At 37.0% G+C, this 23836-nt stretch overlaps 1 protein-coding gene across 18 annotated transcripts in view; it reads left to right on the top strand.

The window, feature by feature from the left end:
- The window catches only part of UTRN (utrophin), a 374743-nt gene extending 352449 nt beyond the window's left edge, over positions 1 to 22294 (top strand). For 14 of the 18 annotated variants that reach the window (XM_040553277.1, XM_040553276.1, XM_040553281.1 and 11 more), the window contains 7 exons: positions 6429 to 6587; positions 6959 to 7202; positions 13414 to 13522; positions 14979 to 15065; positions 18573 to 18595; positions 19682 to 19737; positions 20133 to 20352. In XM_040553277.1, coding sequence (XP_040409211.1) covers positions 6429 to 6587; positions 6959 to 7202; positions 13414 to 13522; positions 14979 to 15065; positions 18573 to 18595; positions 19682 to 19696 — 637 coding nt within the window. In that variant the 3' untranslated portion in view covers positions 19697 to 19737; positions 20133 to 20352. Of the gene's footprint in view, positions 1 to 6428; positions 6588 to 6958; positions 7203 to 13413; positions 13523 to 14978; positions 15066 to 18572; positions 18596 to 19681; positions 19738 to 20132 lie in introns of all 18 variants that reach the window. The other 4 variants (XM_040553278.1, XM_040553280.1, XM_040553275.1 and 1 more) reach the window with 1 other exon arrangement.
- The last annotated feature ends 1542 nt before the right edge of the window (positions 22295 to 23836 follow it).

The raw sequence follows: 23836 nt of genomic DNA, 5'->3' as shown, positions 1-23836 counted from the left end.
TATTTTGCTTCAGAGAAGCGCTTGTGATCACCTTTAAATTTGTTTCCTCTTTCCTGTTTGATTAACTCTAGTTACAAAATTAATAAAACCTTTTTCACCTGCAACAGTTTTCATGTGTTTCTGTCATTGGTAGCTTCACCAAAGACAGAAATGCAGCCAAACTATTCCCTTTTGATTTCCTGTCCCCCCCCCCAAAAAAAAGGGGGGGAAGGACGACAACAAATATAAGTATTAACATAAAACACAAATATAGTGTCATTTGGTGTCATTGAGTTGTTATTTTGGAATTAATGAGCCTACAGATGTACAAAGACCAAACAACCTTCCATTCCAATGGTAAAAAGGGACGCATACGCTTAATTTCTATTGGCAAGTCAGCTGTTGATTTTAAATGTTACTTTTCCTTTTTTCACCTATAAAAATAACCTTTATTGTAAGAAAAGGAATGAACATGGTGAACTTGTGTACCAATATGGGGGGAGAGACTTCCAAATTTCGATCTCAGTCCTGATGTCAAAAGAGGAGTGTTACACACAAACTACACGGAGATTCAGAGGCCTAAGAGGACAAGAAAGTAACTTTTTTACCTAATGGCACCTTTTCTTTTATTTGCAGATAATATTTTGTACTTCTGTTAAGGTACATGGTGAAGTACTCACAAAATTCTAAAAAACAGTCATTTAAAGCTTGGGCTTGCACTGTTGTAGGGAGATACAGAGCTATGAGGTTAGGATCCCAGTTTGGATCATAAATCTCCTACAGCTGGAACATTGAGTATCTAGTATTATAGCTCAGCTCTATTTTTATTGTTTAAATGTTTGACATTAAAATATGCATGCTGTAATCATCCCGTATAAACTGAAGTAGAAGGAGCAATTTGGAACTTGGATGCACGTTTTTTAGCCCAGAGGCATCTGCTATCTGAGTCTATCTGAGCAAAATCTCATTGATATTCTTTTGAACCTTTAGGAGATTATTACTGATTTTAAAGGCAAATTCTCTCTTCATAATTGTAGTTCTGTTCTGTGATCTTTTTTTTTTTTTTTGGTCCTCGTAGTCCCATAGTTTACTGTGGCCCTATAACAGAGACAAAATTGCTCTTAGTATTAGAAAATTACTGCTTTGGTCTTGTCAGGTTAGCAAGTTCATCAACAATATGTTTAATGCACTTCATGCTCCAGAGGGTATGTATAAGAAGACTTCTACATTTGAATGACAACCGGAGAGCTTCTGCTGTCAGTTAAACATTGTTTTTTTGCAGAAATGTTCTGCAATATGCTATTTGCTAAAGACAACATTCTTCAAAGAAATGTCTTCTTTTTAAATTAACCTGTTGTCTTGAATGTAATTATGACAATCTTTAACTCACAAAGGTTTTATGCACCCCACAAGGGTGTGTGATTTCCATTAAAATACACATTTTCCTCAGCTGGAAAAAATATCTGTAGACAGCAAAAAAGACTCTCTGCTGTAGTATGTCTGTTCTCTTAACAATAAAAAACAACAACAACAAAAAAAAAACTAATGCTGTCATGCATGAATTTTCTGATATAAATACACTGAAGAAAAATATTTTTTTCATGTAGTCTTCATTATACATTATGGAGTTCTAAATATTTAGGCTAGACTGTTGTGATGAGTTTTCTTTGCGTTTAAGTCATGCAAAAACATCTATATTCGTAAAGCAGACTGGCCTTTTCATAAGTGAAGATGAACACAAGGAAAAATGAAGACTTTGCAGCAAAGAATGATAAATAGTATTCCTAATGGAAAGCCATGCCTCACAATTTGACAAATCATGGCGCAGTAGAAAAGACAAATAATGTTAGAAAAATAGTAGAATGTAGCTCTCATTCCTGTAATGTATGAGCTATATTATCTAGCCCATACTGAAGTTAATTGGATTGAGTTGGATGTAATATAATTTCTGTATAAATGCAAATGTTTAATAGCTATTTTCTAATTAATGCCTTTACTACCAGTCATCTTCATGTCTGCAGTGCTTTTGCTGATCCCACTTTACAGTCAGCTGAAGGCAGTGTTGGAATATATCTGACATCCCACTTGTTCAGGAGCTGTGCGCTTGGGTGCAGGGGTAAGAGCAAGCAACGAACAGCAGTGGTGCTTTCAGCTGGCACTGCCACTCAGTGTGTTGCGAGCCAAACTGAAGTCACAGTATACCGCACCTGAATACTTTGACGTGGTGTAAGTGATTAAAAGGCAACTTGTTGCGGTGGGAAGTTAGTTCCAGATTAAAGACAAAGAGAGGATTTTAGAGAAGTGCCTGATCCTTATTCTAATATATGTTACAGCATCAGTAGGTCAAGATATGCTTTATTTGGACTAGTATATGGTCATTGGTATGAGAAAAATAGCACAGGAAAAATGAAAGTGTTGGAGGAAGGAAGATCACAAATGTACTCTTACTATATAAAATCCAATTTAGCAATTCTTTTAATTGGATAAAATAATATACTGGTGAAAAGTGACTGTCAAGAAATCTGAATTTTTCTTTCCACAACTCAGTCTTGATGAAGAGAAGTAAATTGCAACATTTTTTAATCTCTTGCTTCTCCCACATATAATGCATCCTTTGGAACAGACCTGTTAAAAATATATATCCACAAAGAATAGAATATTTCAAATGACATTTTCCCTGGCTCTCCTAGCTGGGGTGTTCTTTGCCTTTGAGGTGTACTTCTTTCAAGTCTGACCTTCTGGGTTGTCATTTTCACTGCTTTCTTGAATACCAAAATGCTGAAAAGGACCTGCAGTCTCTGCTCTTGAAGGACTGGTGTGTAGTTCTAGCCTTTTCTCAAAGCACAGAGGGTCTTCAGGAGAATAACCACCAAGAGAGGATGAGGAATTTATTTTGATGTGGCGCTTTCATTTTGGTTGCCGATTGCTGTGTCCAGCCAATTCTAACATAGAATAAAGTCCTGGATTTCTCAAAATTCAAGTATTTCCATGCTACAGAACACATCACTCCCTTACCACTTCACGTCATTGTGAAGCCCAATGTTGGGACTCCTGTGCTACCAATGAATCTGTCTTTCTTATAGTCATGAGGTTTGTTGTTTTGCAGATTCAAGGGGTTTGAACTTTTTTTTGAATCAGTAGTTTTGCAAGACAGGCCAAAGAGTATTTGTTTGTTTTGGTCTCCTTTACTGGACACAATAGAGTGAAAAAATATCTAAGCATTTCCTGTGTAAACTCTTTCTTTAAGTGGTTTATAACTTTCATTAAAAAGTTAGGTTACACCTAATGTAAAATCTTGACAGATTTTCAATTTTAATAAATTCAAATATAATAAATCCAACTTTGCAGAGCACTATTAAAAAAATCAAATCTATTTCAGATGACCTACATAGTTGCTTATAAACTAATTCATCATCTTAATAAAGTAGACAGCAGCTTTCTGATGCCTAATTAAAAGAAGCAGACTAAAGTGCTTTATCAGATGAACCTTTCATGACAGTATCAACAACCTTGCACAAAAGAAGCCTGTATGTGTAGTTACACAAAAAATATTTAAGCAGTGTTTTGAAACCTGCACATTAAATGCATGTTTCCTCTCTGTCCTGTGCTTTAGCACATTGCTTGCTGAAGGTGTGATGTTGTTGGTGCCAGTTCCCTGCTTAGTGCAGCTCTTCCAGTTGCAGCGTGCAGCCGCTCTGCACGTTTTGCTGGGCTGCAGAGGCCTGGCTGTGTACCACAGTTTGAAGCCCTAACAGGAGTTACAGCACCTCAGCAAAAATGTGGTTATCAGGAGTAGGGTTTCTTGCTTGTTTTGTTTTTGCTAAGATGGTAGAAGAATGGAGAAGTGCCACAGCATTTTCATTACCACATCAGGACCTGGTCTAAACTCCATTAACTACACTAGTCTTTGTTTTATCTTCAATTAGAGTAATGCAAAATAAGAAAGCAAGTGGTTATCAATTTCCCAGAGATCACTCAAAAGGTGTAGAAAGAAAGCAGTTAGAGGCTTTTTTTCTGTAGGTAAGGGGGGAAAAAATGAGGCAGTGTTCTGTTTCTGTTTCAGTTAACTCAATCACCTGTTCCATATGTTTTTGAGGAGCTTACAATCCCAATTATGTTTTAATTGTATAGCTGTATTGAATGAAATAAATCATTACATTTATTTATTTGCATGGGAAGATTAATATTGTGATTTCTTTTCATGACTAGACTACAGCCAAGAACTGTAAGAAACAAGTGAATATATTATTTCCTATTATATATATGGATCCTTATATATAAGGATATATAATATATACAAATACATATATATTATACATATGTATTTCTCTTTTAAAAACAGAGGAACTCACTAATGAGGTTTCTTTTTCACTTTTCCGTGTAAACTTTCTGCCAGCTAGTAGTTAATCAGCAATGACAAGATGAGGGAAAGTGTTATGCAACCAGGGCTTTGTGGAAGGAACTTCTCATACCTGACTATTTTTAACCTTTATATCATAAATGAACCTGTGTGGAATAGAATGTCACGCGCTTTAAAAGTGGATAGAACTGTCACAGGAGATACGGGTTTTTAATAATATTTATTTCTAATGTTACTTGTTGCACATTTATTTGATTGAAAGTCTAGGCTCGGTGACAATTCAGAAGGCAATATGATAGCTTTGGCTAGATAGTGAATAGTTTTTCTTGAGAAGGAATCGTTCAGTGTCATTCTACCATTGGATTAGCCTTCAGTAAGAAGTTTAAGTACTACTGCAAAGAACCAAATCGCTTTTCTGCATAACAGAACTGCAGGAGTCAGTGTTTAATAGATCGGTGGATATTTTGGCTTGCTCCTAGTAGTGGTGAAGATTTTGTATGGGTATTGATGTAGTGAGATATAAAAAAAATCTTAGTTCAGTAGCAGAAAGTAAAGTCTTCAATTATACAAACAATATGTTTGCAACTCTTGTTTGTTCCTGCTATATGCATTTGCTCTAGTTCAGCTGTGCACCCACAGGTTTCGAGAACGGATGAGTGCCTTTACCCAAGAGCTTGATTTTATTTTTGAGGAAAAAACACAATACATTTGCGTCTTCCATAAAGCACCTGATGTGTTTTACTTGTACATGCGTTTATTTATAGGTTATTTTTCACCACAGACAAAACTTCTGTTTCATCCCGGAAATACATTTCTAAATAACTGTTTTTACTATTTATTCACCTGTACTTTTAGATATTTCATGATGTTAAATTGACTGACAGGAAGTAAAACAAAAACAAACAAACAAAAAACCCACAAGCAACAGAAAACTCTTGAAAAGCTCCATTTTTAATATAAAAAATAAATACTTTGTATAGATCAAACTTCTAATTCGTCATATGTGCTTTCAAAAGTAGTACTTGAGGATACTTATGTCAGACCACAGTCAGTTGAATGGCAGAATTCATAGCTACTTCTTTTCAACAATAGTATGAAAAAGCTCAGCACAAGAAAAAATATTTTCAAATATGGAAAGCTCTCTTTTCTAAGTGGTATCTGAACACGTATGCGTATATACCACTCTTGTTTTTCTCTCTATTGTTGATCATGCCGTACCTGTAGAAGATCTTTAGGATGAAGTTTGTAGGCACGATACTTCACGTATAATAAAGTATGCAGCTTCTGCTTTGTAGTCAAGTAGAGAAATGAATTTAAAGGAGGGTTTTCTTCAGCAATCATATTGCTATGATTCAGCAATAGTCTCTCCTAAAAGCATGAATAGCATGTTTTTCTGCTGATGATTTATCCTTCAAAGCAGGCATGCAAACTATTGTTAGGACGTTGTATCTTTCACTATCTATCAATCTCACAGTACTATGGAGAAAAGCCAGCAACTGGGGAAGGAAGGCACACCTATAAAAAGGCAAACGTATTTGGACGTTACAGGATAAAAGTTTCAGGACTTCTGTATCTTCTCACCAGAAGGTAATTTCTATGCGAGTCAGGAGGGAGATGGTGTTATAAATTATTTTATTCCAGAATCTGTAAGGAGAAGGATATCTAACAACAGATAGCTTCTTTGGTTTTATTTATTTTTAAGGCATTTCAAGTCAGTTATTTGCAGTTTATATTCTCAGATTCTTGCTTTCAGTCCTTCTTTCTGAACCACCAGCAGCATTTGTTCTCCATATATACATTAAAGAAAACTGGTCTTTTTCACTACTACCGATCAATCTTCTTTCTCCTGTGCATTGTATGTTTATGTGTGTTTTGCAGCATTTTTAGAAACAACTCGGAAGAATTTGAATACAATTTGCTGAGATACACATCTAATACTTATACCGTAAATTCTGGCAGGCTTAATTCCTACTCTCTTAGTCCTTTCTCATAAACAAACAAACAAAACCCCTCAGCTTGACAAAGTTGTTTGCTCACATAATAAATGTGTTACTGCTCTGTCTTTATCTGCATTGTTTTGTTGGTCTAGAGAGGACGAGCATGCCCTTATCCAGCAGTATTGTCAGACACTGGGAGGAGAGTCACCTGTGAGTCAGCCACAGAGTCCTGCTCAGATTCTCAAGTCAGTGGAAAAGGAAGAGCGGGGAGAGCTGGAGCGCATCATTGCTGACCTCGAGGAAGAGCAAAGGTGTTATAAGCGTGCTATCTGGTGTCTGAATTGTCATCTTATTGTTTGAGCTATGCATTTACTATGTACGGTTGTTGGAGCAGATGAGAAGAGAGACAGCTAGGAGTCATGATTTTAACAAAACAAAAAAAATCAGTCAAGGCGTATGTCATGCATAGCCTGACTCTGTTAGCTAGAAAAGTGTGAATCTGTGATAAAATACCATAGGTTCACCTCTACTTTGTTGTGTAGGTTTTTTTCATAAACTGCATGTCAAGACATTGTCTTTGTATGAGCTGCTTGTGTTCTCTAGTTAGAGGTAATGGTAACAACTGATTGAAGAAGTTTTTTAATTGTTGATTGTTTCAACATTCTCCTCTTCAATTTACCAGGAGTCTGCAGATAGAATATGAGCAATTAAAGGAGCAACATCTTCGGAGAGGAATAAACCCTCTTGCATCACCTCCTGACTCTGTTGTGTCACCTCAGCATGCTTCTGAAGATGCTGAGCTCATTGCTGAAGCTAAACTCCTGAGGCAACATAAAGGTCGCCTGGAAGCAAGGATGCAAATATTGGAAGATCACAATAAACAATTGGAGTCTCAGCTTCACAGACTACGGCAGCTACTTGAGCAGGTAAATGTATACTCATATCTTTCCTGACATGTTTCTTCTGCGTGATGAATTTCTTGGTGGAGCAAAGGTGGTAGAATTTTACCGCAGATATTCTCATCACATTAGTTTGCTTTGTTGCACTCAGTCATTTCTAGGGTGAAGAGGTGTTTTTCCTACTCTCTGTTGTAAACTATTGTGAAAGTCAAATGAGCACAAAATGATACAAGTGCTGGAGTGATGTTGGTAACTTATGAAACAAGTGCAACAGTTTTTTTCAAATTAAAAAGCAGAGGGAAGAAAACACATACCCTACTCCAAGTAGTGCTACCAATCACACCCTGTATTTGACTTCAGCTTTCCAGTGTGTCCTTAAATTATTTGTTTATTGCCATGGTTAGTCACTGAAACTGTCTTAACATGCCAAAGATATGTCTAATACGCAAAGGAGCAATTAATTCCATTAAAAAGTCCCATTCTTGAGTAGCATATTTAGAACAATAAGCTACATCAAACTTGTCCACTTAGAGATAAATGTTGCAGGCAAGAGCCTTTTAGCAAAAGCCCGTAGCTAGAGATTGTAGGTTTCCTTTGTTGGGAGAGAGAAATGTTTATTGAACTTGGAAACCAGATTACAAAAAACAAACAAACAAAAACACAACAGCAACTTCTACAAGGTGCTGTTTGAGAGGTTAGTTTGTACTACATTGTGTGTGGAAGCTTGAATGATGAAGATAAATTTGTATGAATCTTTTTCTCATAACTAATTATTGCCATTGGGTCAGAGTCCAGTCAGGCAAATGATTCCTTCCTTCCATGAATCAGGTGACTGGATGTATGTATTAGAGGATTTAACTAAGATAAGAAACAGGCTGCATAAAACAGGTATTAGAATGGCCTAAATTCCTGATGTAGATAGTACTCCTTCTCCCCACTAGTTTTGGCAGAATAGCATTAAGATGCATTTGCTCCAGTGGCTTATGTACCCCTTTAGCTGAATATTTTTGTTGTTGTTAGTGTCATTCTGGCATTTTCAATCAGTATTTGAGTAGCTTAAATATTTAACAAGGACAGTGATTGGTGCAACTGTTGATAACAATAATTCGTGAAGTAAATATCTTGGCAACTATAACCAAGACTAGGTGTTTCAAAGAATGGTTTAAAATCTTCAAAGAAATAGCTGTGGAATAGAAACCCAGAAGTTCTGCCAAACCCACAGACAGTTTCAGTTTAGTGCTTACAGCATGAAAATGCTCACCCTTTAAAACTTTTCTTTTCTAATGTAGTTGTGGCTAATCTTATTAATAATACATTTTTGTATACTTTTCAGTACCATTGTAACATTCTTAACAAGATCTCTAGGATATGCATTTGTGTTGTGGGGGTGAGAGGGGTGGGCTTGAGAACAGCAGCATTTTCTTCTTAGCAGTTCTGCCTTTTGGATTTTTCTGGGCATTCTGCAGCTTTTGATTTCTGATAGGGTAAGGTAGAACTAAAATGACCTTTTGCAATATTTCTGATTGTTTAAACCTTATTTGCTATATTCTGTTGCTCTTTTGCTTCCTGTCTGAAATCTCCCTCCTCTTTGGGAGTCATGCTGGGCTTCTCATTGCTCCATGTGCCCTTCCCAAAGCTGTTCCTATTTCTCTTCTCTCCTCTCCTAACAGAGTGGCTGGTATTAAGTCAAGTATTTCAGAAGGTCGGCATTATTGCTTTTATAATATATCTGTGACTTTTCAATATGGCTTTCTAAACACATCCTTACTTTATTATTTAGTGCTTTTTTGACCTGCCACTAAGCAGATATTTTTGCAAACTGTCTCCAAGGATGCTGAAGCTACTCCTGAAGAGGATTCAGAAATTATAAATAATTTCAAATTTTCAGAGTGTGTTCTTTGGAACTTCTTTATATTGACATTAATACAGTTTTGAAGCAGCACTGTATCATGTTACTGCCCCCTTTAACTTTCTGGAAAAATGACCATTCTGCAGCATTTTGCAGTGGCATGTAGGCCGTTCACAGTCTATGGAAGTCATTGCATTGAAGATTGTCATAAGTCCAAATGTCAAAATATATAACTGTAATTCCTCTAATAATAATTACTGGTATTAGAGGACACCACTATCTATCTTACAGCAATTTCTTTGCCATGACTGGCATTTCATGCTATCTCAGTTTCTCTCTCTGTCAAACAGCAAGTCTATTTCTTCTCTCCACTCAGCCTCCTGACTCTTGTTTACGTTAATAACATGCCACTGAATCTAAAATACTGGGACTTTTTTCTCTAAGAAATACGGCGTGATTCTATCTGCATACAAATATTTGGGTACAAAGTTAATGAAACTTAGAAACTTTCCTACAGTAACTGTTTGAGCATTACAAGGTGTTCCTTAGAGAGCACCTTTAAAAGAAATGTGCATGCATCCTCACTGCACATTTGCCTACTTCTGGTCACAATTCTGAGATTAACATACTATTTTTATTTTAGCAAGCCCAAAGGATTGGGAGCTGTCACACGGTGTTGTCATTTTGTCCGCCTGATTGATTATACTGCCAAAGAAGAAGGTGAAACAGAACTGGCATGTGACAGCATTGTTACCACAATTTTATGTTAATCATATAGGAAAAAAAAAAAGAATCCATTTTTACTTTTCTTTATACAGCCCTTTTAGATACTGTTCGTGCAAAATAGAAGTAAGGCCCATTATGAAGGGCATTTAAAATCTACTTGGATTTTTCTTTGCTTGTCTGAACAAATGAAGTGAGGTTTCATATTGGACTTGATATTGAAGTTAACGGAAGCTAACATCATCTGTCAATGGATATATGATCAAATTGAAGAAAATGTAAATAGGGGCTGCAGCTCCCTCTCCTGCTAAAAGCAGAGGAGTTTTAATAAAAGAGAAAGGGGGGAGCTTTTTATGGTGTGTTTTTTTTTTTGTTGGTGGTGGTGGTGGTGGTTGTATGTTTTGGTTTTGTGGCTGGAAGAATAAGCCTAGAACAAGAAGAAACACCAGCAATGAATTTGGAAAGAGAATTTGCCTGCTTGAGGTTTTCTGTGAATTCAGAGGTTGGGAGGGGGGGAAGCTTGCCTTTTTATCTTTATAATACTAAAAGCAACAGAAGTCAAGGGAATAACTGCTACAGTTTATCTATCCCTTAACCTACAGTTTGAGCTCTTTCTTGGGAAAGACACCAGCAGGAGTCATAAAGAAGTAAAGCATTGTTGATCAAAATTGGTTAAAATAAGTATCTCCCTTGAAATGCTTTAAAAACCTTCGTAATACAGAGAAATCCCTCAGTTTCAGAGTTTTTTGGAGTAGAACTTATTTGTCCCTTTGTATCTTTATTTGGTTTTGCATAAAAAGAAATCTGTCATCTCTCAGAAACTGCAGTTGGAAACTTTCCCAATGTTTCTGCCTTCAAGATTGTCTGCCAGGTTGTTTTGAATAAGAATGCCTGAACTTCATGATGCCTAGAGGGGGCTGATGATAGAAGTGATCAGATTTTGTGGGTGTTTTTCAACTTGGGGTCAAGTAGCACATGATTGTATTGAGTTTTGATTCTACAAGTTCTTGGTGCTCATTATGTATCCTTAGACAAGAGCCTATGACTTTTCTGTACCTCAGTTTCTTTTCCAGTAAAATTTGAGTTCTCTCCTGGTAAAACTGCTAAATCATATAAATATAGCTATAGCCTCACAATTATTTTGCATTAAACTTTGTTCAGTACCTGACTATTAAGGTATTTTTCTACTGCAAGAGCCCTTTCCTTGCTGCTCCAAACGCTATTACTCATCTGCTGAACTGTATGGTCTTTCCTGACTTTGGAAGAAAAGGATTTTGGTTTTGTTTGCCTTTTCTTCTTGTTGCAGTCATTGGAGTATTGTAACATTAGTAATATTTAGATGAAAATGAAGTCTTTATACATTGGCCTCTGATTAGAAAAGGATGTGTTTAAAAAAAAATAAAAATATATATTAAAAAAAAATCCAGCTGCAACATTTTATTCTGACTGCTGCAGCAATATAATATACATCAACGTAAAGTATTCCAGGATGTTTTATTTGCTCTCAGTTAATCCACTATTAGAGTCCTTATGCTCTGTGTTTTGTTTTTGGTTTTTGTCATTTGCAACAGTCCTAAGTGGCACTAAATAACCTTCGCTACTAATTCGTCATTTAAGTTTGTAGGCATCTCCTTTCTATCCTAATTAATCTTGACTTTGCAGTGCCCCTTCCTCCCTCAGTCATCTCTGCATCATTTGTTCATGATTTGCTTCAAGAAGGGCAGAAATCCAGCCCATTTGCAAGCCTGCATTTTGGATTATTCGAATTCTCTCCATCCATCTAGTTGTGGCGTGGGCAAGCAGCTACTTTGCTGCCACAAAGTTCGCCACTGAAGCTAACCTTGTTGTTCTATATTGAAGTAACTCAACCCTTGGAGAGTTTGCTTCAGCTCTTTCTCTCTAAACTCTTCTTATACAGAGTTTGCTGGCTATACTGAATTATCTGGGATTAGTTACCCCAGTCTTGGTGCATTTTAAATTGCTAAACTCATTCTACTTAGACCCTGTGACTGGTTGAAGCCTGATAGTGAATAACGAACTACTCAATAGGCATTCACTGTTCATACAGGTGTCTTGACGGTAAAATCCTTGGCTAGCTTGAAAGCATTTCCATTTTTCTTTGTCTTCTAAATGCAGAGCAATCTTTCTTGATTTATTCTTTTACTCAAATCTGAAAGTTGGTATTGTCATACTGAAAGAGAGATGAGATTTGGAGGAGAAAAACAGGTCTGCTGAATGCTCAAGGGAACATTTCCTTCTATTCCTCATCACTGTTTGCAAGAAGAAGTATCTTTCATTGTTCAACAATTTGCGGTTTTTTGTTGAAGTTTTCTTTTTAAAAAAAAAAAACACTTGAAGTTGTAAAAAATCGAATGTTGCACTTAAGGCTGTGAGCTGCAAAGGAACAAAGATGTGCACAAATCAGTTGTTCTGTATATTCCCTCTGCATTGAGTCTCGTGGCTGTTTTAGACACTTTTTCAGTCTCAGAAAGAAAGTCTTAAAAATAATGTTATTTTGGTATTACTTCTGTATCTGCTCTTGACAGATTTAGTTAAATAATATGCTCTTTAAACTGTTCAGAAGCATTTTGATGATTTGCAGTCAAAAAGATAAATGATAGTGGCAACAATTTCAGCTCAGATTATGTAATTGCCTCAGATGTAAATGCCTTTTCACATGCTTCTGGCTTTCCAGAACAATTAGTTTTGGAGCTTAAATATTGTGTAACTCCTCTCTTCTTCAAAGGATTTCTTACAAGAAAGAAGGGAAATGCCTGTGCAAGATCCCTTCCAATATTTCTGAGTTGTTAAAGTGAAGAAGTCTTACAATCTTTTCTTTTGTGTCCGCACACATATACATAATCTCAAGCACATACATGACCGCAGCTAAATGAAATACAGACCTTCAGCGTTTGAAGTTGTTCAGGTGAATTTAGGAATCAGACAGGCTTGCCTACAACACAGTTTTCAAAGTACATAGTTTTCTGGAAATTACATAGTAAAACTTTTTTTTTTTTTTCTTTTTTTTTTTCCCTATCTGGCATCCTCCGCACTGTTGCGAAGCAACATCAGCAGGAGTGATGGATGATAGCTCCTACTTTTTAGATTTAACAGTTCTCCTGAATCTTGTGTCTTTGCTTGGTATGATTGTGAAGGAGTTTAGTAAGATTGTTTCTGGTTTGAACAGATGTTTTTAAGCATAATAAGTCACCTTAGCAAAGCTTCTTAGGGCAGCTTATCTGACTGCTCTGTGTGTGCGTGTATCTGCTGTGTGTGAACATACGTATATGTACATACAAGCAAAGCCAACCCCAGTAATACCATTTTATAGTCTTTTGGTGTAGCTGAACAGAAAGCCTCATCAGACTGTTTGAACCTAAACTGTGTTTTTGTGGTACACGCTTGCAGCTGAACAGTGTTTTTAACAAGATGACTGTTAACTGCCATCTCATAAGAATTATGCTTAAGTCTAAATTTTCATCTTCAAGTTGTCCCTAATAGTTGTATAGACCTAAGCCAACTTTCTATTGTTTAGAGAGAAAACAAGAAAGAGTACCAAAAAGAAAAGAGGGAAGGAGGGGGGAATCAAGATGACCATATACAAGCCCACACTTCAATTCTGTAGATATAATTTACGTAAATTACATCTTGTTGTCTTTCCTGTAGCCTGAGTCAGACTCCCGGGTTAACGGCACCTCCCCCTGTGCTTCACCCCAGCATTTGGCCCTCGGCTACCCGCTTGTGCAAGAGACAAGCTCGCAGTTTCATCAGACAGGTGAGTGTTTGATCAGATAACATGCTGTATGAGTCTGAAGGTGATTACTGAATAGTTTTGTTTGCATCTTTCTGAAATGGTTTACCAATAAAAATAAAAAGGAACTGATCTTTGTGATGCTACTGGGAACAGCTGGAGCTGCTGCTTCCCCACACCTGCAAACAGCTGCGGTATCTCAAGGATCCATGTGACGCTGAATTATAGATTTCTGTCACTAGATTTCTTGGTCCCATCCATTTTGAGCTATTGAATTTACTGGGCTAATCTGTCCTCTCTGAATGGAGAATGAGATTGCATTGGAGTGAAACGACCAACAGCTGTTTGTCCTACAGTACATGCATGCAGCCAAGTAATCTGACAGATACAGGAACAAATATCCAAAAACATATAATCAAAATTTCCTAGTGGCTGCTTCATGTGTATCCTCTGCTCTTCCTGGTACTTTGATGACCCCACCCCTCAAAGGCTTCACATCTTTAGGAATTATTTAGTATTTAGTAGTACAGCCACTCCACATGAGAGGATTTCTCTCTGAAAGATTATTTTAAGTTCTCCAATAGCAAAACTCATTAATTCCACTGGGAATTAGCAGAAATAATTATGGACCATTGAATGTTCAAAATTCGGAGAAAAAACAACCAATTTTTCTCAAATTATCTAAGTGTAATTTCATCCCTATGTTTCTTTTCCAGCCTTTGTGTTACAGATTTTTAAAAAAATCTGTGGAAAGACAAAAATTCTCTTGCATACTGAAAAGTTTTTATTCAGCATGGGCATGTGTTTTTGCTATAATTTATCTGAAAAAAACGCAAAACTTCTCTCAGTTTGATTTAATGCAATGGTAGATTTATGAGTGAGGCTGTCTAATAACAGAGCCGGTTGTATTTCCTAACCATTCCACTTGCTAATTTTAATCAGCTTTTAAAAAATATTGTGGCAAGGAGGACTTTAACACTAATGGAACTTCTGCTTCTGATTGAATAAACACTGCCTGAAAGATATTTACTTATTTATTTACAAAAAGAATTATATATTCAGTCTGGAAGTTACATGACAAATCATCTTTAAAAAAAAAAAAAGAATACTAATTGAGCAGCTACTGAGTACAATTCCTCCATCTTGATGACCTTTTACTTACCTATAAATTGTCATATATTGGTCCTTGTTGGCACTTCCTTCTATTTAAATCTTGGGTGCAGTTGTTGAGCTTTAACAACAGAGAAATTCTTTATGCTGCAAATCAGTAATTCAACTTTCACCTCCTCTCCCAAGGCTGGCAATTATCAATGACAGTTCCTGCACGTTAAGTTACAAAGGCTTCAGCTAGTGGTTTCCGTTGAAATGTAAAGCAATATTTAAATGGATGGTTGGATGAGAATGCTTCTCAGAATGTTGTCGACTTTTTCTTTTGTTGTCGTTGCTAATTTCATTGCTCTTTTTGTTGTCATATCTGCAGATGACTTGTTAGTTCCACCTCATGATACCAACACAGATCTAACAGATGTTATGGAGCAAATCAACAGCACATTTCCAGCTTGCTGCTGTAAGTGTAACAAATTATGTCTCTGAGAATAGTATTGAATTCGAGGTGGACTAAAGAAGAAAAAAGTCATTCCCATGGTACCAACTAGGAAAAATCTTCTCTCTGATAAGATTTCTTGTCAAGATATACAAGCTACATAATTCTGTTCTTTAAGGTTGTTCAACATACACTGATTGTGAGGGGAGAAAATAAGCTTGTGTTTTAAATGACAATTATTCACTGTAAGAAAAGTCTGTTGCTCCATATAGAATGTTCATCTGTGTCGGCACAAGGGAGAGAAAAGACAGCTAGAGTCCCATTTGCTGCTGATGTAAACCCTATGTAGAACTGAAGTGAATGTAAATTCAGAAAATTTGAAAGCTGCTTCTCTAATATAAATTGAAAGAAATGCTGCAGGCTACGGTAGGGACCATAGCCCAATTCTGAGTCCCCGAACTAATTATTGAAGTAGTTACTAAACTAATTGGCCAGAGGAAATAACTGTTAACCACAGCACATAACATCTTTCCCTACTTAAATACATTGAAAGTTAATATTTTGTTAGGTGTATATTAAAGTAAAACCAAGTGGCTTCACATGCATGGCTTTTATCAGCTCATATACATTCCTGTTGATCCTGTTCCTTGCAGGGTGTCACTGCCCTTACAAAAATGAGTAGCTATCTTTCTGGTTCCACCAGTATTTCATATAGATTGGTGGGTTTGGCAGGGATGGGGTGAAGTGACAACTTTGTTATTTAGTGTATTTTTTTTACATACATACATAACGTATATATTTTCACCTTTACATCTTCTGCCTTAGCAAATGAGTAGTGAAATCTGTGATATATTATTACACTTTCAACAGCTCTTTAAAATGAAGTGTAATAGTGATGGTCAGTTTTAAAAGGCACAAGTAAGGGGTAGGTGTTTCTGCCCAGTCCTTCTGGAAGCATTGGAGCTCTATTCTATTCTATCCTGTTTTGAAAACTCAATGAACCCTATTAAAATGCTTCTTTTATCTCTTGTATATACATTGTTCATGTGTGAAGGACTGCATCAGAGAAGATGCACTTTCCACGTTTTAAGAAAGTAAATTAGTATTTAGCAAAAGATGTTTTGTTTCAGCTATCCCTTGATGTTTTCATTGAGTTCAGTAGTTCATAGCCCATTGAATTATAAAGTAAGGAGCATCTCGAAGCCAACAGCTATTGGAGCTACTTAGCACAACTCAGGGGTGTGTTTTATGTATACGAATAAACAGAAAATGCAAACAAATTATCAATTCTTGTTTTTGCAAATTTCTGTCTGGCATGTATAAGCAGTATAGCAGCTACTGGCCATTTGGCCCAAGTGAATTTACAACAAATTTGTAGAAATACTTTGCCTCCCCCCAGCTGTCAGGGGAAAAGAAAAATAACATCTCTGAAAAAAGTAAGGGTTCTTTCTGCTAATAGCGTAAATTGAAAGTAGTTTAAAATATTTACTTTTTCTGAAAGTAGAAGGATATTTTCTTGTGCACTGCCAGCATTTTTGTTTAATTTCTGTCTCCTGAATTAAAAGGAGCATAGTGCGCCACTGGGAGCAGGTCAAACAGAGGCTATGGAGTCTCCAGCCTTAGAGGTTGTCAAGGCTATTGTTGGCAGCAGTTCTGCTTTGAGTGAGAGGTTGCCCTAGATGACCTGCAGAGACCAGCCAATGTTGCTGTGGCTTTCTGAATGAAATTCCATCATATAAATTAAAGGTCACAACAGAAGGCTTTTCATGACTGATAGAGTTCCAGGTCAATCTTTTTAAAGTAGTGATAAAAAAAAATATACTAAAAATACTGCCTGCCAGCCATCTCCAACGCTCCTGAGTCACTCTGCACACTGTTCATCACTTTGTTCTCTATGACTTCACAACAATAACAAAGTACTTAGCATCTTCTCGGGATGCTCTGGATAACTGAGTGCTTTGGCTCCAACAGTAGCTTTGCAATGTCGTAAGTATGTAAGTGTCTACTGTAATATTTAAAGCCTCACAGCATAGTGGATATAGTCTTTTATAAATCTCTGCAACGTAGGGGCATTAACAGTACATACATCTTGACTCCTTGTTTCTTAATATGGAAGAAACAACAGGGACCAAGATTTGCAGCTGTTCATTGTGGGAGATATTGGGAGGAATGGAGAGCATTGTCAGTATGGGGCCTATAGCTCAGCTGTTTGGCTCTGGACATGCCTGATGGCATGAATCCTAAAGTCCCCTTAAAGAGTGACAAATTGCAAGAGGGTAGGTCAAAAGCTTTCCAGCGTAATGGGTGATAGACGTTCCCCAGAGTTTAGAAATGGGGTTTTGAATTCTCGTTGATGGAACGACAGGGAAAAAAAGAATCCAGTTACATCAGTCATGGGAACGTTCATTTTTGGGTGGTTTAAACCTGTGAAACCTGTGGTCTGTTGAGCCCTGGGAGTTTGTGGACTACTTCCAAAGGATGCTCAAAAAGGGCAGAGAAAGACAAGTTCACATACTGTGCATAATTCTGTGTAGATTTCCCCATGCTGTTAATTGATTATTTTTTTTTTTGAACGATAAATTGGGAGGAGGGAGTTGTCTTGCTACAGACTGTACAGGACACTTCTGTAAAGTGCATTCGAAGAAATGGGGGGGGAAAAAGTGGCATGAAACTACTAACCCCAGAGCATTCTTGGGTCAGAATCCCATGGGACCCTAAGGAACAGTCACTATTTGTTACTGTTATCGTTCCATGCAAAACATCTTGGGAGAGTTCTGCATAGTCGAAGTGACAGTCACAGTATGTAGGGCTTTTCAGAAAGATGGATTTGCAAAACTTCCCCAATGTAACTTCAAGATAGCCAAGCAAGAGTAGAGAAGGTGTCTCATTTTTTAACCTGTATCATCTGCTTCATCACACTAAAATAAATAAGCAGGCAACTTGCAAACTTGATACAGTAAAAGAAATGGGGAGAGAACAAATATGTGCTGTTAACACTTGAGGTAAAGGTTCCAATTTTTGTATTCTCTCGTTTTTTCTTCTTACGTTACAGCCTTTTATCCTCAAAGCAGTTCTTGTTTTAGGTCTGTGACCATTCACTGTCTACTTCCTTTTTGAATGAAAGGTCTAAGATTTCATGGGTATTATTGCAATACAGATAATATCAGTAATATTTAATGGCATACCAAGCTGATCTAATATGATTCATATTTTTGAACAGACAGTAGTATAATAAGGCACTTCTAGGTCTGTATGGTCACAAGTATTGAAAAGGGAAAAATATAGTCTGTATTCATACAATTTATTACAAGAAAACTTGTGAAGAAAGTTATGCCTAGACCATTACAACACACTTGTAGTTAAATGTTGTTGTTTGTGGGTTTTTTTGTTGTTTTTTTTTTTTTTTAAGGTAAAATCTTTCTGTTCTTCTATAGTAAATATTTTCTTTTTACTGCCTTTGTTTTTATACTGCCAAGATACAAAATCGTGTAAATTTCTAACTTTCTTTTGTTTTTGTTTTTCTATTTGCAGCAAGTTTCACTGGCAAGCCGCAGGTATGAGACATGTTTACGTATTTGCATGGTCATTGGAATTGAAGTTCAGACATTGTGCAGTTCTGGGATGCTGACCGCATGGAATCAGCTGAAAATGATTGGGGACAATTAGTTTCAAGCCAGCATCAGTTCTGCAAGATCAAAGCTGGTTCTTGCAGCAACATCCATATGTGCTTGTGCCCTGGTACCCATAGCTCCAGTTCCATGAGGGTCTATGGATCAAGACCTGCAAAGCATCTTAGGCATTAGATGAAGCTGTCTTCTCTTATAGGGCAACCACTTTACAAACCCAAAGAAGATATCTGGCTAATTTCACAGTTCACAAAAAATGTGGAAATCAATCTGGTATTTAGATACTACCGAGTTCTTGAAACTCTACCTGGTATGAATCATCAGTTAAACTTATTTTATAAGAAAGAGAAATAGGAAAAAACACTTGCTATAGGATTTGGTTGATATTAGAGCAAATTTATAACAAATAAGGAACAACATAATCTTGTGTCTCTGCAGAGTTCTTGAAAAATTTAATTGCTAAATAAGTCTTAAAGACTAGCACAACTTGCTATGTGCTAGGTTTCAGAAGAATGAAGTGATAGGCAGAGTCCATTTACTCCCCTAAATTGCTTCACCTTGTCTATTAATCCACATGTTGCAAGGTCAGACCTCCCCAAAGAGAGTATCTAAAAATTCAGAAATATTGCTCAACAAATACTTTCATGGATTGTAATATCTTGTATTAGTAAGATTGCCCTCCCAGACAGGAATTTCTGAAGGGAATGGGATGAATCGTGCCCTGCAGTCAGTGACTCAGACTTTGGGTTTCAGTGTCTTAATAAAGTACACTAGTGAATTAAACTAACATTTTTCAGAAATCCTTCCTGTAAGCAGGCATAGTGATAGCTTTCAGCATTCTCAGTGATTAATATTAATCTTCATAAAAAAGCATTTGATTTTTTAGATGCAGAACGATTCCCAAGTGATCTTGGGATATGCTTGATATATATGATATGATATATATGATGATATATATGCTTGATATACACCATTCCAGAGCCGTTTAAGAAGGGATATTTCCCTGTTTTGCAGAGAACAGAATCCTGAAACAGGAGCCTGGAAATAAGCATCACATTTTAAAGGGATGAGTCCAAATCCTGGTTGTGCATACTCTGCATTTTTACCACTGAGGATTTGGATAGTTTGGATAGAGCAGTAGTTAGCCTACACTTTTTTTTTTCTATGGGTACACAGTAAGGAAAGCATGTAAGTTATATTTACTACTCTGTAGTCATAACATCCTTTGGGCTTTATTCAGCAAGAATTTTAAATGCTGCAACACAGTAAAATGAGTATTCTCTTAACTACATGCCTCAGTGATTTGCTGAGTCTTGTGACAATACATCTAAATTTTTAAAGTATATATTTTTTTGTAAAATTACGCCCGAGTCCTTGACTGAACTGAGTCCAGAGTACTTAGATCTCTCTTTAGAGGATTGTGCATGCTAAACAGTACTGACATGGTTATTTCTCATCATTACAGGCAATGTGAAGTGCTCATTTGGACGTCAACCAGTGCTTCTTGATGTGCAGTACAGCCCTTTTCTACAAAACGCCAATCGCGAGTTCCACTTCATCAGAAGGCTGCATGGGACCTTGGGACATGCTGTTCAATTTGACTGCGTGTTCTACTTGAAATAGTAAAACACTGAATACCCAAAGATGAGGATGTTGTTTTTATAGTATTGTTTTTTTCTTCTTCTTCCCTTTCTATGCAACTGTAAATTAATGAGCAGTGGAGTATTTGTCACTGATTTGTATAAATATACAGCCGCGGGAAAAGGGGCAGGGGCTTTATATACGTTCTTTTTGATAATCGTAAAGAGAACTGCTAAGGAGTTTGGAGCAAAATGTTACATTTATACATTCCTTTCAGCTCTTTGCTTTTACATTGTAAAATATCCTCAGTTATGTTCTCACTCATTTAATATTCTGTATGGATTATTTATATGCTAACTATCTGACCACACAGACTCCAAAATTATTCTTGATTTATTTTCAGGATTGGCATATGAAGTTCCCATGATTTGAATTATTGTTGCTGTTTAACTAAACTTGCCATTGAGTACAAGCTACAGTATTTTAACTCCATTAAACAAGATAAAATCTAATTTCAAGTCATACAATTATCATGCACCAAAATGGTATTTTTAACATTCTTTCAGTTATTTCCAGCCAACACACTCCATTTGGAGGATTATTTTATTAAGCCTTACTTTACTTTGAATCAGGAGATAGCTAAAAAGAGGACTTAGATGATAGTTTAAGTTGTTTTTAGTAAGGTCTAAGTTAGTGTAATCTTGCCCAACTTTGGAGACAAAGCTTTGCTGTTCCCTGCTGTGCCAAACTTGTTTCAAGTTTTGGAATTTACAGTCTGTGAACTAAAGCTCATTTCCGTGAGATCCCCTTCTGATGATCTAAATACACCAGTCTTTTATCTGCCTCTTGTAAATGAAGAGACAATTAGAAAGCCTTTTCCAATACTATTAGTGATGGAACGTTTTCTTCAAAACTGCAGTGCTCTTAGATGTTATCATGTGGCATTGTAATCTTGCAACTCATCTTTATCTTTGAAATCATTTATTTATGTACTTCGAGTAGAGATAATTATGGGAAAGTTATGTCACTGATCAGCTGATCTTTAATTTTAAAATAATCATAAGAGATTTTAATGCCTTCATGGAGTTTACAATGCTGCATGGACACTTGATTTAATTTCAGGCCATACCTTTAATTCGTAAAACTGCATGCAATATATTTCATGTATAGTGGAGAAAAATGATACTATGTTGTTCTTGATTATTACTGAAGAAAAAGAGTGTCAAAATGGTATTGGAAGAGTTATACATTTTGTACCAAAAGATGCTAGAGGACTTTAAAACAGAAAGTCAGGAATTTCTAGTGTTTTTGTGAAGTGGTGCCAACTAGATTGTCCTACACCCACAGTACTTACTCCTGGACTGCTGCTGCTGCTCAAGGAATTGATTTGGGCACAGTGTGACCACATTCTAGAGTTGGCTCCAGTGCCAGTTCTTTCTGAACCCTTTGGCAAATTATTTAACCACTCTGCCTCTGTTTTCCCATCTGTAAAATGAGGATTGATAGTACTTACCTCTCAAAGGTGTTGTAGAGCTTAGTGTCTGAAAAGCTCTATATAAATGTTAAGTGTTATTTTGGAGTGAGTGGAGCAAAACTGTCAGGGAGGGAAGAGAAGATGCTGGCTACTATAAATGCTTCATCTATTAAAAAAGTAGCATAGTTATTCTGAGAAGAAAAACAAACACATTTTACAGAAGAGGAAAGCCATGACCACCTTTCTACCTCAGACCTATCTTCATGAGTAGTATTGGAAATAGCTTTATAGTCTGTTCTCTGCAAAGTACTTTGCTTTTATCAAGCTTATGCCATTCTCTAAGCAAAGAATCCTTAAAAATAACCCACCAAATAAGAAAAAAAAAAAAGGTCTCATTAGTGAATTTGGTGGCTTTTATTTTTGTTCTGAATATGAGGTTATGTATAAAGTTGTTTTTCTGCCTGTGTTTGTATGCATCCTTTGTCCTCTGCTGCCAAGTAAATGCTACTTCAAACACTACATTGTAACATTCTTCCTCTGAGACAGTAATAAATAAAAGGAATATATTGCAATAAAATAAGTAGTAGTATAAGTTCTTTCAACTTTTATGGTCTTCAAGGATGGCACTTGTCATTGTTACATCTTGTAATTTTCATTCTGAAGAGAACTTATTTTAAAACACCAGTGCTGTATTAGTGTATTTCTACATACTAGCATTTTGGAGTGTGGTTTTCATTTATATAAATGAGATAAAACACTTTTTTTCCCATGGATCTGTGCATATCTTCTCTAGTATTCCATCTTTAGTCTGAAATCCTTCTCAGCTGCATGAAGGATTTTAAATTTTGACCAACTGAGAAGCAGACTGCTTTTATGCAAAAACATGTTGTTATGTATACATATTATAAAACAGCAATAATACATGAAGCTCTGTCAAATATTAGAACTGTAAATTAGTCTACAAGTTTCAATGCCATTCAGTCAACATGCTCAGCTGAAAAACAGTATTAGGTATTCACTTAGGAAATATATACTTTATAGCCCTACCATGTGCTGATTTTAAGTATTTGCATTAAGCATTTGTTAATGAGTGTGTTAGAATTATGATGCTTAAAGGAGGAAAAAAAAGTCCACAGCCCTAACAATTTTGTTTCCTAATAGTAAGCTGGCACTGTTTTCATGTGTAGTATTTTAATATTCACAGAATCACAGAATCGTCTAGGTTGGAAGAGACCTCCAAGATCATCTAGTCCAACCTCTGTCCTAACACTAACAAGTCCTCCACTAAACCATATCACTAAGGGCTACATCCAAATGTCTTTTAAAGACCTCCAGGGATGGCGACTCAACCACTTCCCTGGGCAGCCCATTCCAATGCCTAACAACCCTTTCAGTAAAGAAGTTCTTCCTAATATCCAACCTAAACCTCCCCTGGCACAACTTGAGCCCATTCCCCCTCGTCCTGTCACCAGGCACATGGGAGAATAGACCAACCTCCACCTCACTACAGCCTCCTTTAAGGTACCTGTAGAGAGCGATAAGGTCGCCCCTGAGCCTCCTCTTCTCCAGGCTGAATAACCCCAGCTCCCTCAGCCGCTCCTCGTAAGACTTGTTCTCCAGACCCCACACCAGCCTCGTCGCCCTTCTCTGGACTCGCTCGAGCACCTCCATGTCCTTCTTGTAGCGAGGGGCCCAAAACTGAACACAGTACTCGAGGTGCGGCCTCACCAGAGCTGAGTACAGGGGGACAATCACCTCCCTAGACCTGCTGGCCACACTGCTTCTTATACAAGCCAGGATGCTGTTGGCCTTCTTGGCCACCTGAGCACACTGCTGGCTCATATTCAGCTGACTATCAACCAGTACTCCCAGGTCCTTCTCTGCCAGGCAGCTTTCTAACCACTCATCTCCCAGCCTGTAGCGCTGCTTGGGGTTGTTGCGCCCCAGGTGCAGGACCTGGGGCTTGGCCTTGTTGAACTTCATACAGTTGGCCTCAGCCCATCGGTCCAGCCTATCCAGATCCTCCTGCAGAGCCTTCCTTCCCTCGGGCAGATCGACACACGCACCTAACTTGGTGTCATCTGCAAACTTACTTACTGAGAGTGCACTCGATC

The sequence above is a fragment of the Cygnus olor genome, chromosome 3 (genome assembly GCF_009769625.2).
Source record: "Cygnus olor isolate bCygOlo1 chromosome 3, bCygOlo1.pri.v2, whole genome shotgun sequence".
Taxonomy (NCBI): Eukaryota; Metazoa; Chordata; class Aves; order Anseriformes; family Anatidae; genus Cygnus; species Cygnus olor.
Note: the sequence above shows the minus strand (reverse complement) of the source record. Positions and strands in the feature narration are given on the sequence as shown.